The following is a 20,376-nucleotide window of genomic DNA, read 5'->3' on the forward strand; positions in this document are numbered from 1 at the left end:
TCCTTAATCTATCTTCTAAGATAAGTCGTATGGTCAGTATTCCCTCACGAGTTCCAACATTTCCACGGAATCCAAACTGATCTTCCCCAAGGTCGGCTTCTACTAGTTTTTCCACTCGTCTGTGTAGAATTCGTGTTAGTATTTTGCAGCCGTGAATTATTAAACTGGATGTTCGGTAATTTCATACCTGTCTACAGCTGCTTTCTTTGGGATTGAAATTATTATAGTCTTCTTGAAGTATGAGGGTATTTCGCCTGTCTCATACATCTTGCTCACCAGATGGTAGAGTTTTGTCAGGGCAGGGTCTCCCAACGCTATCAGTAGTTCTAATGGAATGTTGGCCCACTATATACTCCTTTCACCTTTCTGCTTTCCCTTCTTTCTTAGAACTGGTTTTCCATCTGACCTCTTGTTATTCATACAAGCGGTTCTCTTTTCTCTAAAAGTCACTTTAATTTTCCTGTAGGCAATGTCTATCTTACCCCTAGTGATATATGCCTCTACATCTTTACATTTGTCCTCTATCCATCCCTCCTTGGTCAGTTGACACTTCCTGTCGATCTCATTTTTGAGACGTTTGTATTCCTTTATTTTCTCCTTTCATCAATTAAATTCAATATCTCTTCTGTTACCCAAGGATTTCTGCTACCCTTCGTCTTTTTACCTACTTGATCCTCTGCTGCCTGTTTCATCTCTCAAAGCTACCCATTCTTCTTCTACTGTATTTCTTTCCTCCGTTCTTGTCAATTGTTCCCTAATGCTCTCTCTGAAGCTTTTTGCAACTTCTGGTTCTTTCAGTTTATCCAGGTCCCATCTCTTTAAATTCCTACCTTTTTGCAGTTTCTTCAGTTTTAGTCTACAGTTCATAACCAATAAATTTTGGTCAGAGTCCACATCTGCCCCTGGAAATGTCTTACAATTTAAAACCTGGTTCCTAAATCTCTATCTTACCATTATATAATCTCTCTGAAACCTTCCAATGTGTCCAGGCCTCATCCACGTATACATCCTTTTTTCACGATTCATAAACCAAGTGTTAGCTATGATTAAGTTATGCTCTGTGCAAAATCCACCAGGTGGTTTCCTCTTTCATTCCTTACCCCCATTCCATATTCACCTACTGCTTTTCCTTCTCTTGCTTTTCCTACTATCGAATTCCAGTGCCCCGTAACTATTACATTTTCGTCTCCACTCACTATCTGAATGATTTCTTTTATCTCATCATACATTCCTTAAATCTCTTCGTCATCTGCGGCGCTAGTTGGCATATAAACCTGTACTACCGTGGTGGTGTGGGCTTCGTGTCTATTTTGGCTACAATAATGCGTTCACTATGCTGTTTGTAGTACCTAACCCGCGCTCCTACTTTTTTTATTCATTATTAAACCTACTCCTGCATTACCCCTATTTTATTTTGTATTTATAAACCTGTCTTCACCTGACGAAACGTCTTTTTCCTCCTGCCACCGGACTTCACTATTTCCCGCTATATCTAACTTTAACCTACCTTTTTAAATTTTCTAGCTTACCCGCCCGATTAAGGGGTCTGAAATTCAACGCTCCGATCCGTAGAATGCCAGTTTTGTCTTCTCTCCTGATATATTACACTTCACAAAATGGACATCGTCGACATTCAAGAAATGATGAAAATAAATCATTAACTTGTACCATGAAAATCGAACGAGAAATGGCGCGTCACAGTAATCACGAAGGTTCGCACCATGAAGATCGGAGGCGAACTCCTTGGGAGATACAAACTGTGCAGGACGTTCAGCTACGTATCCTCTCTTAAAGAATGCATACAGAATCACATTGGTGTAATGGCGTGTTGAGAACTTGTGGAATGTAATGGCCTGCAGCCGAATGCGAAACAGTGTGTTGTGTTTACCGTGAAACTGGCTATCCTTTAAGTCGTAGCTGCAGATAGTGGGATAATATGTTTTATTGGCACAGAATAAACGAACATCCAGAGGCTGAATTGTCCAGTGGTTTAAGGTGGTATGAATTGTAATGTCAGACACATTTTGGGAGGGTAGTTTACTCTAAAGACGTATGATTTTTATACGCAGACCAGGAATCACGCAAAAGCAAGTTTTTTGACCAGCTATTGATCAAAAGCAGTGCCCATACCATAGTTGCAGTTCTCTTATGCCCATTTTCCCACTCTCGCCTGCTGTGACGAAAATATTCCCTACCGCCCTTGCAAGATCGCACACACAAGAAAGAATCGTAGTGGGTCATAGTACCTCCAACTTCCCTCAGGACAATAAATATTTTTCGAGTCAATTTATCTTCCTGCTTAACAGTCAGTATAACTGTATACGAATGCGTTAAGGCATTGCTGTTAGCTGGTCTTGATTTAACTCTCTTGGTACCTCGAATGTGGTTGCATGGTAGACAATATGTGGGGCGCCGAATGCCGTAGACGTCATTGGCTCCTGCGACCTCGCACTCAAGGGGTACCTTGAAGCCTCACTGTGGTGTCTTCCGGTTGCCCTTAAGAAAGGGACCAGAACCATTTTTGAACCAGATGCTCCTGGTAGGCGCAACCAACACAGTTACAGAGTTCCAGACAGCTAGCAGATTATAATTATACTGTACACGTTGAGCTGTCTAGTTGCAAAATGCAACACTATGTCACTAGGAGTGGAAAAAGAAAATAACGGAAATCAAAACCAATATGAAATATTTTACCACAGCAATACACTTTTGGCGCAGTGATATAACTCTGGATTCGCATTCGGAAGAGCGACGGTTCACAACCTATTCTAGTCATCCAGGTAACGATTTTCCTAAATCGCTTAAGGCAAATACTGAGATGATTTCTGTGAAATGAACACGGACAATTTACTTCTGTATCCGTTGCAAGAAGAGAGCTTAAGAAATATTCATCAGAACAGACTCACACAACTGCTCAATGAAATACAGAGATGTGAAGAGATAAACGAAGAATGGCCTAATTTTAGAAACGCTATAAAACAGCAAGTGAAGTACTAGATGAAAAAATAGGACCAGTCGGAAAAGAGGTTTAAAAATATGGAATGAAGAGATACAAAAAGCCATACATGATAAACAGAAAGCGTACAATGAGTACTTCCGGAAGAAGTCAACAGAAGTCAAAAGAGCAAAATCTTTAGGAAAAAAAAAAATGGCCTGAGCACTATGGCACTTAACTTCTAAGGTCATCAGTCCCCTAGAACTTAGAACTACTTAAACCTAACTAACCTAAGGACATCACACACATCCATGCCCGAAGCAGGATTCGAACCTGCGACCGTAGCGGTCACGCGGTTCCAGACTGTAGCGCCTAGAACCGCTTGGCCACCTCGGCCGGCTCTTTAGGAAAGAAATGAAGCAAAAGGGATAGTAAAGTCAGCACATTCCACATTGTGGGACGCTTTTACAAGCAGAGTTGAACAAGATATCCACGGGAGACAAGAAATAGCATACACATTAATGAAATACCTTAACAAAGCAGAAAGAGATAACTTAAATCTAAATGTAACACAACCCTCTGACTGGATTACGCATTATGAAAAACGGTGGTACCATCCAGAAATCAAGGAAGCAGTTAAAAAAGAATAGCTGCACACAACAGACTCGCATATTGAACTGACGGAAGTTTTTTTAAAAAATTAAAAAAGGGAAATCACCCGAACTAGATGGAATGAATACCGGATTGATTGCACACGGAGCAGTCCTCTTAGAGTTAAGAATGCTAGATGTCTTTAACATGTCCTGGGTAAGGTATGAGACACTGGAGGAATGGAAAATAGCAAAGGCCATTTCAGAATATAAAAAAGGTTTAAGAAGTAGTACATCAAAGTATAGAGGCATAAGTATTTTGAATATTTCTTACAAAATCTCCAGCAAAATAATTAATGGAAGACCACGATATCTCGGATGTAATTGTAATGATGGAACAAGTAGGTTTCCGAAAGGGAAGATCATACGTAGACGACGTTTTTGCATTGAAACATGATTCAAAAAAGACTAAACTCACCTACAATATGTGGATCATGAAAAGCATTTGAAAGAAAAGCATTTGAAACCCATCGCAGAAGTTTGTTTTCGGCCTGGTCGACTCTGTTTTGAAGATTTGACGTCAGACGTAGGTGTAGGTGAAACTTCTATTCTCTCTCGGGATTCAGACAACGTGGACTCGCTGCCCGCTTTTGCTGCTTGCGACAATGTCTTAGAAAGCAGAGGGTCGAGAACTGGCGTTGGGAGGAAGGATGGATAATGCTTCGAAGTCAGGTGCGTGAGGTAAATTTTAACGTGATGAAGTTCATGTAAAATGAAGCAGTGTAAGGAATATCTACACAGTTGTAGAGTGTGAACGGGCAAAAGAAGAAGGTAGTTATGTTAACAGTGAACTAACAAAGGATCTTTTCGAAAGTGATTTTATAATAACTCTGAGTCAGAAATAAGTGAATAGGTGATGATGGTGACAAAGAAATGTAAGATTGTGTAATAGTAAATAAAAATACTTGCAAATATGACTTGTTTTTTTGTTTCTGTTTTTACATATTTAGTTGGTGTTTGTGTGTTTTTATCTCCAAGCGAGTACTCTGGAGCGGCTTATGGAGAGAACATTTCCAGAAAGATAAAATGTCAACGCGTAACGTGAAATCCTATCTTTTCATCATGTTGTACAATCTTCCGAGCGCGTGGCCAGCAGCGTAGTTCAAATCCGCACTTCGCGGTCGGCAATTACGTTGCCTTTGTCCTAATCCCTTTGCCTGCCATTAGGGCAGTGTAAGGAATATCTACACAGTTATAGAGTGTGAACGGGCAAAAGAAGAAGGTAGTTATGTTAATAGTGAACTAACAAGGGATCTTTTCGAAAGCGATTTTATGATAACTCTGAGTCACCACCAGTAGCACTTTCCCCTCCATTCGCTGTCGGTGTGCGCATTTGGAGGCCACGAAGTTTCAGTCGGGCTGTACGCGTGGGGGAGACATACACGATTCATACACGGGGTGGGTGAGACAGTCAGTCATCAGTCTCATTGCACCGTGGTTAGTGTTAGTCACAACGAAAATACTTATCTGAATCATGAAGTTACCTATATCTTTCTAATCAGCTGCAAATCTTACACGTATTCTTATCAGTTTAAGAACTGTAATTTTTTTTGTTGGGGGCTTCATTGTTATAAATTGAAACGTTTTAGGTGCCCTGTTTGACATGACTACAAGAAGAAGCAAAGAAAAATGAGACAAAAATCGTAATTTTAAACTTGCGTGGACCGAAGCTTTCGCGTTTGTTCAAAACTTAAATGTCATCGTGATCTGTCTTATTTATCAGGAAAAATTGGTTCATAACAAGAAAAAAATTTTCTAGGGCCACTTTACAATTAGCTACGCGTCATTTAGCACCAAATATCCCGTCGGTTATGCAAGGCAGGAAGTAGTTGAACTTCAAAACTATGAACAAAAAAATCAAATTCTGTATTTAATTACGGTATGTAGTCTTCCAACAAAGTTAATATTCCAAGTTTTGTGGTTAGTCAAGAGACTACTGAGAGGGGAAAACCATATACAGAGGTCGAATATATAAAAATGTGTTCCAAAAATACATCCAAAGAGCTATTTCGAGATTGTAGGAACGAAACAGATATTCTAAAAAAGTATAAAAAGTTACTATTATGTGCTAAATCAGTGAGAGGTAGAAAACTCAAAAAGTCTTCCAATATCTCGAACCAGCAAGTCGAAGATCTTAAACTCGTTTCACCTTTATTAATAGCAGCTGACAAGTCTTTCGACATAAATTATACAGCGCAAGCTCCACTTCTGGTGCAATTTATTTCGCGTGCAGGTCCTGCCACTCAAAGGCCAAACACATAGAGAGGATATAGCTAATGTTGTAACTGAGTGCACTGAAACACCATATTCAACTGGATAAAAATGTCTCAGTTTTAATCGACAGGGCGAAAAGCATGATCCGTGTAAGTTCAAGTGTTCATATGTGTGTGAAATCTTATGGGACTTAACTGCTAAGGCCATCAGTCCCTAAGCTTACACACTACTTAACCTAAATTATCCTAAGGACAAACACACACACACACCCATGCCCGAGGAAGGACTCGGACCTCCACCGGGATCAGCCGCACAGTCCATGACTGCAGCGCCCCAGACCGCTCGGCTCATCCCCCGCGGCATCCGTGTAAGGAACGAGTTCGTTGCTACTTGTATTTTGGAGAAAAAAAAACGAAAAAATAAAACAAAATTTAATCACGAGATACCTACTTATCATTGCATTATTCATCGAGAAGCGCTTTGTGTGCAGACATTTCCAGGAGAAAATTATGAGGTTACGGAACTGGGCAGTGAGATTGTGAATCTCAAATGGCTAAAGCTCTTATTCATCGCCAATTTAAAGAAATTTTGTTGGAAGTGAAAGTAAGAGCGCAGATCATCTGTTGAATAACAGTGTACGTTTGTGATCGAGAGGAACGTTCTGAAGCCTCTTACTTTCTTATTAACAGAAATTAAAGCATTTCACCTTCTGAAGGGTACTCACTATCCAGAATTAACAAACGATCAGTGCATCAAAACATTTTATTTCACAGAAGACTTTTCGTTTCATCCAAACCAGCTTAGTCGTAAACCGCAAGGGAAAGGAAACACAATTCTTTCAGTGTGAGAAATAGTTATCTGATTCAGGAACTGTTTCTTTTTAGCTCAAGATTTTGAAAGAGATACTTTGATTCAGTTTCACTCCTGTTGAAATATCGGCAAGGAAATATGATTGTCACACTGACATTTGATACTTCAAAGTATTTTTTTTTAATGTGAGGGACGCTTTTCTCAACAGATTTCAGGAGTTTAGAAACATTAAAGAGATGTTAGCCCACGTTAAAATACTCTTCATGCTACTGTAACGGAATTACATTCTTCTCCTTTTAATACTGACATCGGCAACTTTGAAATGCAGTTGCTGGATTTAGAAAACAAATGATTGGGTAGATCAAAATCTGAATGTCTTTCTGCTGATATAAAAATATTGTTGAAAAACAAATGCGTACTTGAATCCAGAATGAGATTTTCACTCTGCAGCGGAGTGTGCACTGCTATAAAACTTTCTGGCAGGTTAAAACTGTGTGCCGGACCGAGACTCGAATTCGGGGCCTTTGCCTTTCGCGGGCAAGTGCTCTACCATCTGAGCTACCCAAGCACAACTCACGCTCTGTCCTCACAGCTTTACTTCTGCCAGTACCTCGTCTCCAACCTTCCAAACTTTACAGAAGGTCTCCTGCGAACCTTTCAGAACTAGCACTCCTGAAAGAAAGGATATTGCGGAGACATGGCTTAGCCACAGCCTGGGGGATGTTTCCAGAATGAGATTTTCGCTCTGCAGCGGACGGGGCGTGAGTCGTGCTTGGGTAGCGCTGATGGTAGAGCACTTGCCGGCTAAAGGCAAAGGTCCGGAGTTCGAGTCTCGGTCCGGCACACAGTTTTAATCTGCCAGGAAGTTTCAAACGTTTACTTATTTCACAGCACATTTGGCTGTTCTGGAGAACGTTGTGATTTTCTCCGACTGGAATGGTGTTACTGTTTCATATTGTCACCTAGATAACTAGTGTTTGTTGTTGTGTTCTTAATGAAGTCTGCATAATCATGTGAACAATCAAAATGTTCAAATGTGTGTGAAATCTTATGGGACTTAACTGCTAAGGTCATCAGTCCCTCAGCTGATACACTACTTAATCTAAATTATCCTAAGAACAAACACACATACCCATGCCCGAGGGAGGACTCGAACCTCCGCCGGGATCAGCCGCACAGTCTGTGAACAATCATCTTCAAGTAAACCTTATCAGGAGTAAATTGAGAAATCTTTTTATTGATGAGAATCTAGAATCGTGTTTTATTCATGACCAGCTGGATTCATACCTAAAATTTAAAACAACTTATAGACATGACATGTGCAGACTTTCCAAAGAGATGCAAGGCATCGTTTACATTAGTATTTGTCAGTCACTGTGAAGATTTAATTTTATAAATGTGTAACAAATTAAGTGTATCAATAAATAGTATCGTTATTAAATATGGTATCAAGTTTTATATAACGTACCCATAGTTTAACAAATCTTAAAACTTTACTTATATTTCATTAATTTTAGGAAGCGTTGTGGAGTGAAAGAAGATGTAGTTTGGAGTATTGAAAAAGGTCGATCTCAGAGAATGTACCTCAGTCAGATTGAGGATTCGTTTTAGCAAAGACCAGCGTACGAGTAACCCAATGAAGTTAATAACACTGTACCTAAGTATGTACTCTGGCTTGAAAAAAAAGAAATTATTGGTTCAAATGGCTCTGAGCACTATGGGACTCAACTGCTGAGGTCATTAGTCCCCTAGAACTTAGAACTAGTTAAACCTAACTAACCTAAGAACATCACAAACATCCATGCCCGAGGCAGGATTCGAACCTGCGACCGTAGCGGCCTTGCGGTTCCAGACTGCAGCGCCTTTAACCGCACGGCCACTTCGGCCGGCAAAGAAATTATTCACAAAAGGAATTCCGGTCGTTGTACTGTTAATACTTGGCTCTATTGACTCATGAATTTGCCGATAAGTGGTCAAGGGGATGTTTGGCACGATGAATCTTTCACTATGCAGCTACCACAGCGGGCCGTGAATCATTCTTGGATAGCTCAGCCGCTAAGATAATTCGTCGCGAAAGTCAAGTTTCCGAGTTCGAGTACCGGCCCAACCGGTGTGGCCGAGCGGTTCTAGGCACTTCAGTCTGGATCCGCGCGACCGCTACGGTCGCAGGTTCGAATCCTGCCTCGGGCATGGATGTGTGTGATGTCCTTAGGCTACTAAGGTTTAAGTAGTTCTAAGTTCTAGGAGACTGATAACGTCAGATTTTAAGTCCGATAGTGCTCAGAGCCATTTGAACCATTTTTGAACCGGTCCAACATACAGTTACAATACGCACATTTATTCTCAATTCTGGAAAGTTTTTTTGTTTCCTGTAAAATTTAGAAATAGATTACATTTGAAGAGGACAAACAACAGAATGTTTGAAGCGATGGCATCGCTGACAGGAGTGGTGTTTCTCAGGCAGTGTGTTTGGTGTTTCAGGAGGGTGAGCCGGCCGCCATGGCGCACTCGTCGCGCCTGCGCGCCGCCGCTTCCACCGCCGGCAGGAGCCTCCGCCGCCTCTCCACGTCGCTGCAGGTGGGCTACCAGCTGTTACTCCATACACACTCTCTCTGTCTGTCTGTCTGCCTGTCTCTGTTTCCGGCGACGGCTGCTGCAGGCGAAGCGTAGGGTGTGTCTCTCAAGGCTACGGTCCATCGGGAACAACACGCAGTGCTCTTTCTTATTCCAATGTACCAGTAAAACTTCCTCCCTCCACATCCCTGGTTCTCTAAAGTATCAAACTCCCACGTATAAAACGGCTTCAAACGCCTGATTTAGTATAAATGACTCACTGTGTTAAATGTCTGCAGCTCGTGGTCTTGCGGTAGCGTTCTCGCTTCCTGCGCACGGGGTCCCGGGTTCGATTCCCGGCGGGGTCAGAGATTTTCTCTACCTCGTGATGACTGGGTGTTGTGTGTTCATCATCATCATTTCATCATCATTGACGTGCAAGTCGCCGAAGTGGCGTCAACTAAAAAGGACTTGCGATGCGGCGGCCGAACTTCCCCGCAAGGGGCCTCCCGGCCAACAATGCCATACGATCATTTCATTTCATACTGTGTTAAATGTTTGATGTTAAGCACGTAAGCGAGAAGAAGTTAAGAGCCGGCCGGTGTGGCCGAGCGGTTCTAAGCGCGTCAGTCTGGAACCGCGCGACCGCTACGGTCGCAGGTTCGAATCCTGCCTCGGTCATGGATGTGTGTGATGTCCTTAGGTTAATTAGGTTTAAGTAGTTCTAAGTTCTAGGGTACTGATGACCTCAGATGGTAAGTCCCATAGTGCTCAGAGCCATTTGAACCATTTTGAAGAAGTTAAGAAACGCTTTGAAATTATATTTAAAGTTCGTTGGAAATCGCTAAGTGCTCCCATTTTCAAATACTGGATGAATAAAGACTAATATATGCGCCGTGTTTTACTCGGCCTCAAGAATTTTTTTGGAAATTGAAAATTTGTGATAAGTTCCTATGGGACCAAACCGCTGAGGACATCGGTCCCTTGGCTTACACACTCCATCATCTAGCTTAAACTAATTTACGCAAAAGACGACACACACACACACCCATGCCCGAGGGAGGACTCGAACCTCCGACGAGGGACGACGCGTGAGTGGCCGAGCGGTCTAAGACGCCATGTCACGGACTGGGCGGCCACTCCCGCCGGAGGTTCGAGTCCTCCCTCGGGCATGGGTGTGTGTGTGTCGTCTTTAGCGTAAGTTAGTTTAAAGAGTGTGTATGTCTAGGGACCGATGACCTGGGCAATTTGGTTTCTTAGAAAATGGTTCAAATGGCTCTGAGCACTATGGGACTCAACTGCTGAGGTCATAAGTCCCCTAGAACTTAGAACTACTTAAACCTAACTAACCTAAGGACATCACACACATCCATGCCCGAGGCAGGATTCGAACCTGCGACCGTAGCGGTCGCGCGGTTCCAGACTGAAGCGCCTAGAACCGCTCGTTCACAACGGCCGGCTTAAAACATCACTGTAGGCCTGTGCTGTGATAGTGCCACGCAAAACAACAAGGGGTGCAAGCCCCCTTCATGAAAAACACGACCACACCATAGCACCACCGCCTCCGAACTTTACTGTTGGCACTACACACGCTGGCAGATGGCGTTCACCGGGAATTCGCCATATCCACACTCCGCCATCGGATCGCCACATTGTGTACCGTGATTCGTCACTCCACACAACGACTTTCCACTGTTCAATCGTCAAATGTTTCCGCTCCTTACACCAAGCGAGGCGTCGTTTGGCGTTTACTGGCGTGATGTGCGGCTTGTGAGCAGTCGCTCGACCATGAAATCCAAGTTTTCTCACCTCCCGCCTAATTGTCATAATACTTGGAGTTAATCCTTATGCAGTTGGAATTCCTGTGTGATGATCTGGATAGATGTCTGTCTGTTACACGTTACGACCCTCTTCAAATGTCGGCGGTATCTGTCAGTCAGCAGACGAGGTCGGCCTGTACGCTTTTGTGCTGTATGTGTCCCTTCACGTTTCCACTTCACTATCATATCGGAAACAGTCGAACTAGGGATGTTTAGGAGTGTGTAAATCTCGCACACAGATGTATGACACAAGTGACACCCAATGTCCTGACCGCGTTCGAAGTCCGTGAGTTCCGCGGAGCACCCCATTCTGCTCTCTCACGACCTTTAATGACTACTGCGGTCGCTGATGTGAAGTACCTAGCAGTAGGTGGCAGCACATTGCACCTAATATGAAAAACGTATGTTTTTCGGGGTGTCCGGATACTTTTGATCACATAGTGTATGTGTATATCGCCATCCCATAACCTTTGTCACCTCATTGTAAGGCTCGACAGCCTCATTGTGCCCCGCTAGAATACCTTGTAGCTGTGAAACTAGTATCAGGAAAACTGAGAGATGAGCTGCGACCACTCCATTGAAACACGTTCACTGCTTACAATTCCTGGTCCGCCTCTATCTGGTTTCTAGCAAGTTCCGCGAGTGACTTCCACAAGAATAAAGCAGTGTAACTCTCTAAAGTCAAGACGGAGAAAGTCACACGCAAAAACCACAATACTTCACATTTCCACAGAAATAACTTGAATTTATTAGCGTGATTTACATCTCGGCAACTTCGTAGCTTTTAACCGATATTACCTCCAGCCAGCTACTGGAACCAAGATCTGATATGACACCTCCGACAACAGAGCACGTGCTCATAAATACGCTCTGAAATCCCTCTTCCGCCACAGTGGGCGAAGACTTGTCTCCTACACTCGCGAGGTCGTCGGTTGACCTCTTCTCTGCGAGTTGCGAACGCTGCACAGTACTGTTCGAAGAATCAATCCTTTCTGCCAGTTATTACCAGGAGCCTTATGCAGACATTTCACTTGGCTATTTCTTACTTCCACTTCTTCATCCGCAGTATTAGTCACCACAACGCCGCGCAGGGTAGCCGCGCGGTCTAGGGCGCCTTGTCACGGTCCGCGCAGCTCCCCTCGTCGGAGGTTCGAGTCCTCTCTCGGGCATGGGTGTGTGTTTGTCCTTAGCGTAAGTCAGTTTAAGTTAGCTTAAGTAGTGGGTAAGCTTAGGTACTGATGACCTCAACAGTTAGGCCGCATAAGACCTTACCACAAATTTCCAAATTCAAAAAATGGTTCAAATGGCTCTGAGCGCTATGGGTTTTAACTTCTGAGGTCATCAGTCTTCTAGAACTTAGAACTACATAAACCTAACCAACCTAAGGACATCAAACACATCCATGCCCGAGGCAGGATTCGAACCTGCGACCGTAGCGGTCACGCGGTTCCAGACTGTAGCGCCTAGAACCGCACGGCCACCCCGGCCGGCTTTCCAAATTCATCACCACGGTCTGAATATTATCGTTCACAAGAGCATGAAAAGAGGATTTTACAGGAGTTGGACAAAAATGTGGAAACACTGCGAGAAATACACGCTTGAGCATAAATGCAGATCCTAGGCAAACCTGCAGGTTGTGCTGTTTTATTTTGCCACGAGTGGCACCTGTCCCCAGTACGTTGCAAGTGTCAGTCGCGGTTACAGCAGTGTTTTGTGCGGTTGTGAGTGCGTTATCTTGAAGTTAAGTGAATTCGAACGTGGGCAAATTTTCGGCGCTTATATGGCGAGTACTTGCCCTACCAAGTTAGCGGAAATGTTTGCTGTTTCAAGAGGCACCGTATCGAAGATTTACACCGCTAACAGAGCAAGCGGAAAAACGTCACCGCTACGGTCGCAGGTTCGAGTCCTGCCTCGGGGCCGGCCGGAGTGGCCGAGCAGTTCTAGGCGCTGCAGTCTGGAACCGCGCGACCGCTACGGTCGCAGGTTCGAATCCTGCCTCGGGCATGGATGTGTGTGATGTCCTTAGGTTAGTTAGGCTTAAGTAGTTCTCAGTTCTAGGGGACCGATGACCATAGATGTTAAGTCCCATAGTGCTCAGAGCCATTTGAACCATTTTTCGTCAATGTTTTCCAGACTGAAGCGCCTAGAACCGCACGGCCACAACGGCCGGCCAACACGGACGATAGTGCGTGTTGTGTGATCATTAAAGACGGTCATTGAGGTGGATTGTAACTGAAAAAAAAGAAACTGTAGAACTGAATGTCACATTCGTGAAGCCAGTCTTTTGACTAAACCGCTTCCACCGCTTCCACATTTCCATGTGAGATATCAGTTTCTGAAGTGTCGCTTGATTCAGGTGTAGTATGAATGCTTGTCAGCACTGCTATTATTTACTTCTTCACAAATATTGTCTCCGTTGTCAGATGCATTCATTAAATCTTCCAGATGCACACCAGAAAGCAATCATTTCATCATGACAGCCGAACAAAAATTACTACGGTACATAAATCTACTGCGTCCTAGTCAAGTACTTGAAACCCTACTAGTAGCGATAATCTTTTGATAAGTGCAACGTAATAAGAGACCTGCGTTGTTATCTAGCGCCTCACATTTTAATAATAAGCAAACAAAAACCAGCATTGCTATCGCAATAGACACTATGCATATGTCTCAAACACTTAGAAATATAATTTTACTGCATGTCGGGAATTTTTATAAACCTGGACCAAACACTCAAGGGGCAAAAATGTAACAGACTAAGCGATTATAAAGGGCAAAACACCTTTTTTTTTTCTTTTGAACCTTATGTTGCGTAAAATGTACAGAAAAAAGTCATTAAATTTCGTGTGCTGGCGTTTAAATATAAAAACTTTATGGAAGAACAAATTCTTTTCCTATGATGTTGGCCCGAAGATAACTGAAAGGTAAAAGTTGATAAAATTGTTATAGTATAAAGGTGGTAGGGCTGCAGGGGTATAATGGTGGTAAGGATGTAAGAATCTAATTGTGAAAATATATAAAGATGGTAAAAGTCTATAGGTATGCAGTTCGTAAATTTCTAGAAGTATAAAAGTAGTAAAGGTTTAATCATGTAAATGTGGTGAAAATTTAAAGGTTAATGTATAAAGGTGGTGAATGTGTGTAGGTGGTAAGATGTAAAGATTTGAAGTACATCCAACGAAGTGAAGTCAACATAAAAAACGATTCCTGCAAGACTGGTCAAAATGCGCCTGTCTTCCGGAATGAATTTTCACTCTGCATGGAGTGAGCGCTGATTAGAAACGTCCTAACAGTGTGCCGGCCCGGGAGCTACGAGTGGCGCTTGGAAAACTCAGTGGGTGGTGCACTTGGTCGTAAGAAGCAGAAGTCCCGGTCCGGCACACACTTTTAATCTTCCAGGAGGTTTCAGATTGGCCCCTAACTAGTTCCCAATCAAGAAACAGCGCTAGAGGTTAGCTATCTAAATATATCAAAATCTGCTATTTTACAAGACCCAATGGAAATCCAACCTGCTTCAACAACAACAAAATTAGGTGGGTTAATGATACATGTTCCTGAAGTGGTGAAAGAGCCCCTGAACATTGTATCTGCAGCTGAACACTGTGTGAAAAAGTCGTAACGAAAGCTTGGTGAGTAACTGACGCCGAAATAAGTTTTTAGGAGAGAGAGAGAGAAGCTGTCAGACACTTGAAAAAGTATCAAGATGAGCGACATTGTCAGACATGACAGTGACTGTTTTGGTGATATGGTGCTGGTTGCACGATGCCTGGTGGTGGGTCCTTCGGCGGCAGTGTTTATTGTTTTAGGCGTTGTCTATGCGGCAGCTCATAGAACGGCTGCTGCAGACAGCAGATGCGAAAAAAAAAATGGTTCAAATGGCTCTGAGCACTATGGGACTTAACTGCAGTGGTCATCAGTCCCCTAGAACTTAGAACTACTTAAACCTAACTAACCTAAGGACATCACACACATCCATACCCGAGGCAGGATTCGAACCTGCGACCGTAGTGGTCACGCGGCTCCAGACTGAAGCGCCTAGAACCGCACGGCCACACCGGCCGGACAGCAGATACGATTCTGTCTTCTGATTGTATCAGACATCGCGGTATACGTTGCCTATCCGTTTACAAGAGAAGGTCTCAGATGCGGCCAACCGGTTTGGCTCATATTTGGCAAATCACTTTTGTACAACATATAATGAAAGACTAAAATATATTTTGGCCCAACCTCCCCTTCCCCCCGTTTTTGCGAAAACTTCTCCTAAAGCCCATGACGCGCGATCGACACAGAATCGACGGGATCGATACTTCATTGAAATTTGTGATATTTAATCAATATGTATGGGACCCGCAAACGCCTATTTTCATAATATCGACGATACAAACGTTTTCGACTTCCGCTTATGGACACATAAAGTACGCGCCCTCAAACTAAAGCGCCGCTAGTGTAGCGACCAAGGCACTGGCTTGGAAGCAGCAAACGTGTGTTCGATTCCCGGTTGCATTCTGCAAGTTTTTTCATTTGAATTCTTTTCTGCAAATAAACGTTAGGAATAGGAGATAATAAAATCAACAAGGAATAATTACAAATCAGACAAGAAAATTTCTCAAAAGATTTGGATTAGTAACGAATTAAATTCTAAGCATCGTTGTATGATAACAGTTCCGAGTAAAATCGCTTCGAAGAGGAGTATTTTTATCACCAAATAAAAAACTTTATTTAGAGGCTTCAAAATTACAGTCTATTACAGGAAACCCAGTGGGAATGGACAACCGAGCAGATGCAATAGTGATTCACAGCATAATTCATGATTAATTTCTAGCGCCGATTTTTTAGGTAGCATGCGTGCGTGGTATGAATCAAAATTAATTTCCGAAAAAGGAACATTTTTAAATTGTAACTGAGTTGGTTCCCCCCCCCCCCCCCCCTCCGAGTTTTCGGTGGAATGGATGAAATTCTGCGAAGACTGCAATCGTTAGATGTTCTTGGTACCGCGAATATGTTTGCTTCTAATGTTTGACAAGTACCACCCATCTAGTTGTTCGAAGAAAATTGAAGACATTTAACAGATTGGGTGAAAGAGCCATTGTAAAACAGCCAGGATTAAAGTTTTAAGTATTTACTAACCCAAGTCGCTTGAGAAATTTATTTGCTTATCACGTTATTATTCCATATTGCTTTACTTAACTTATTAACCCTCCTATGCCTACCAGTTTCTGAGTTAAAAAATACGAATATAAAAAAACTGTCGACTGCAACTGGGAATCGAACACGGCCTCACCGCTCCGCAGCCAGACACCTCGATCGTTACAACAGCGGCGTTTTCGTTAAGAAAGTTCTCACTCTATGGGTACATAAGGAGCAGTTTCTTTCTTCGATTTATAGGAAAATATGCGTTTGTGGGCACCATAAACGTTAATGAAAAATGCTCAAGTTTTAGTTTCCTATGATTTCGTCAATTTTGAGTCGATTGCGCGTCATGAACTTCAGCGGCAGTTTTCTCAGAAGTGGGGTGTTGTTGAGCCAAAATATCATAGAATCTTCCGTTTTAGGTTTTGTACAAGCGAACTGCCTAATATGAGCCCAATCGGTTTGCCGTGTCTGAGGTCTTCCCCTTGTTACTTATTTCCATCACCCCTTGAATCTTCGTTTTGGAGATAAATAGCTGCCCAGCAAGTACACGAGTTTCATAGAACAATGGGACTTCCTGCATTTATTTAGGCCGCCGTTTCATTATGCTGTCCGAACAGTGTGTAGCATTCGTGCTGCGTTAATCGTGCATCGCTAGTGCGCCTCATCTCTCCGATGAGTACTTATTTCGCATTCACAGCTGACCTCATAACGTCCTAGAAAGAGAAACAGCTCATGCGCTGATCCAGTGGTATGTGGTATATCCTGATAAAGAGCACTTATAATAGTGGCCGAAACTTCATTTTACAACACGCCTTGTTCCATAAACCCAGAAGACTTTTATGGGAACTCATTCCATATGTATACAGCCGTTACATTAGTTTTCTGTTGAACTATAGTAAACGGACACAATATTGTATTTGGTCATGCATGGACTGTTATACACAGTAAGTTTGCTTGATTGTTGTTGTGGTCTTCAGTCCTGAGACTGGTTTGATGGAGCTCTCCATGCTACTCTATCCTGTGTAAGCTTCTTCATCTCTCAGTACCTACTGCAACCTACATCCTTCTGAATCTGTTTAGTGTATTCTCTCTTGGTCTCCCTCTACGATTTTTATCCTAAACGCTGCCCTGCAATAATACTAAATTGGTGATCCCTTGATGCCTCAGAATATGTCCTACCAAGCGATCCCTTCTTCTAGTCAAGTTGTGCCACAAATTTCTCTTCTCCCTAAGTCTGTTCAATACCTCCTCATTAGGTAATGTGATCTACCCACCTAATGTTCAGCATTCTTCTGTAGCACCACATTTCGTAAGCTTCTATTCTATTCTTGTCTAAACTATTTATCGCCCACAGCTTCACTTCCATACATGGCTACACTCCATAAAAATACTTTCAGAAACGACTTCCTGACACTTAAATCTATACTCGATGTTAACAAATTCCTGTTCTTCAGAAACGCTTTCCTTGTCATTGCCAGTCTACATTTTATATCCTCTCTACTTCGACCATCATCAGTTATTTTGCTCCCCAAATAGCAAAACTTCTTTACTACTTTAAGTGTCTCATTTCCTAATCTAATTCCCTCAGCATCACCCGACTTCATTCGACTACATTCCATGATACTCGTTTTGCTTTTGTTGATGTTCATCTTATAACCTCCTTTCAAGACACTGTCCATTCCGTTCAACTGCTCTTCCAAGTCCTTTGCTGTCTCTGACAGAACTACAATGTCATCAGTGAACCTTAAAGTTTTTATTTCTTCTCCATGGATTTTAATACCTACACTGAATTTTTCTTTTGTTTCCTTTACTGCTTGCTCAATATACAGATTGAATAACATTGGGGCTAGGCTAAAACCCTGTCTCACTCCCTTCCCAACCACTGCGCTGAGAGTGCTGCGCTGAGGAGAGCTGAGGCCTGACACGGAGTTGGCGTTCCAAAACATCCCAAAGTTGTGCTATAGGATTCAGGTCAGGACTCTGTGCAGGCCAATCCTTTACAGGGATGTTAGTGTCGTGTGACCATTCCGCCACAGGTCATGCATTGTGAACAGGTGCTCGATCGTATTGAAAGATGCAATCGCCATCCCCGAATTGCTCTTCAACAGTGGGATCCAAGATGTTACTTAAAACATCAAAAATGGGTTCAAATTGCTCTGAGCACTATGGGACTTAATATCTGAGGTCATCAGTCCCCTAGAACTTAGAACTACTTAAACCTAACCTGCTTCCCTTTCATCTCCCTCGACTCTTATAGCTGCCATCTGGTTTCTGTACAAATTGTAAATAGCCTTTCGCTCCGTATGTTTTACCCCTGCCACCTTCAGAATTTGAAGGAGAGTCTTCCAGTCAACATTGTCAAAAGCTTTCTCTAAGTCTACAAATGCTAGAAACGTAGTTTTGCCTTTCCTTAATCTTTCTTCTAAGATGAGGCGTAAGGTCAGTATTGCCTCACGTGTTCCAGCATTTCTACGGAATCCAAACTGATCTTCCCCGAGGTCAACTTCTACCAGTTTTTCGATTCTTCTATAAAGAATTCGCGTAACTATTTTGCAGCCGTGACTTATTAATCTGATAGTTCGGTAATTGATACTAGGGGAAAAACAATAGTTCTAATCGCATTTGTGGTATCGTAGTTGCATTAGTTAATTGTTCAGTCACATAGTCAGTTTGTTATGTTTTTGGAAATAAGTACCAAATGCTCTTTTTTAATTCTCTTTTAATGATAATAAAGACACTTAACTGCTTGGTTTGATATAACTTATTAGTGTTAGCACTAAATGCTTATTATAAAAACATTATTAACAGTATTAGTAATATACATGTATTGCTCTTTTCTCGTTAATTGTAATTAATAGATATACAGTTGTATCTACGTTTGGCAAATTCTTACTAGTATCATGAACAGAGGTAAAACAACATGTTTGGTAATCACAATAACGCGTTTTCTGAGAGAGTGTTTTAATTGAAATTAAATTTGCCACTTCGATAATTTAACAGAACAGAAATACATCACTTAACTCAGTGATGAATAACACCGAGTATTCAGACAGAAGTAGCTTTTTTCCTTTTGACTTCGCGTGTCCGTGTTACTTTACACTTTTTTACTTTCACATTGGCCTGCACTCAAAAGTGGGAGTCAAATTAGACTTTCAGTTTTCCACTGGGTCACTTGCGTATTCTTTGTTCCATATTGAATCTATATATCCTCTCCGGCATTGTTGAATTCTTGTAATATGTGAACCACTGGTCCTTTCAAAAATTGGTTCAAATGGCTCTGAGCACTATGGGACTTAACATCTGAGGTCATCAGTCCCCTAGAACTTAGAACTACTTAAACCTAACTAACCTAAGGACATCACACACATCCATGTCCGAGGCGCGTAGAACCGCTCGGCCAATCCTGCAGGCCCACTGGTCCTTTCCTTGCGTAAATAATTTATTAGCTGCATCTTGAGTAACCGTTCACCATGAACATTATGACGAAGAGTTTACTTCACTTAACTGACTCATACGAAGTAAAGATGAGGATCGATGTACTATTCTCTCCAAAACCGTATGGCTTGAGCAGCTGGAAACCACAGTTTCCCAGTGAGTTCTGAATTTACATATCTGGACAATACATTGTCTGGTCCACACGCTCATGAATCGTATGAATCCCTTTCTGTGATGGTTACGATACATAAATGGTTGCCAGTAAAAAACCCCGACATTCTCCTTAACTGCTACAGACCTGCGTCTTGAAAAGACTATCAGGCTATGTGAGACACTTGCAATGTGTAATGACATCCCGTCGTATAGGAAAATGAATACTTATCATCCGGGCAGACCAGCATCACTATCAGCTTCAGTACTTTTTGCACACATTCAGAGGGGTCCAAAAAATGTATCCACTGTTTAAAAGTCCATAACTTGCAAGCTAATTGACGGAGTTGTCTCATTTTTGGTGGAAGTGTGGAGTATCCACCACGTTCCCCAGACCTAACTCCTCTGGACTTTTACCTGTGGGGAATACTAAAGGACGTCGTTTATCGACAAAAGTCACGCACATTGGATGAACTTCGAGAATCCATCGTACATTCATGTGCAAATATTCGTGCTACAGTTCGGCGGCACCGTATCTGTGTGGATGTTAATGGTGACCATTTCGAACACCTACAGTGATATATTTAAGTTGGACTTTAAGCTACACTTTCACCAAAAATGAGGCAACTCCGTCAATTAGTTTGTCAGTTATGGACTTTTAACAGTGGATACATTT

General features: G+C 42.4%; 1 protein-coding gene across 1 annotated transcript in view; it reads left to right on the plus strand.

The window, feature by feature from the left end:
- The window catches only part of LOC126236399 (cyclic nucleotide-gated cation channel subunit A), a 587,655-nt gene that overhangs the window by 252,230 nt on the left and 315,049 nt on the right, over positions 1–20,376 (plus strand). The window contains exon 4 of the mRNA XM_049945692.1: positions 9,091–9,186. Coding sequence (XP_049801649.1) covers positions 9,091–9,186 — 96 coding nt within the window. The remainder of the gene's footprint in view (positions 1–9,090; positions 9,187–20,376) is intronic.

This window comes from Schistocerca nitens, chromosome 1 (assembly GCF_023898315.1).
Source record: "Schistocerca nitens isolate TAMUIC-IGC-003100 chromosome 1, iqSchNite1.1, whole genome shotgun sequence".
NCBI classification, from domain to species: Eukaryota; Metazoa; Arthropoda; class Insecta; order Orthoptera; family Acrididae; genus Schistocerca; species Schistocerca nitens.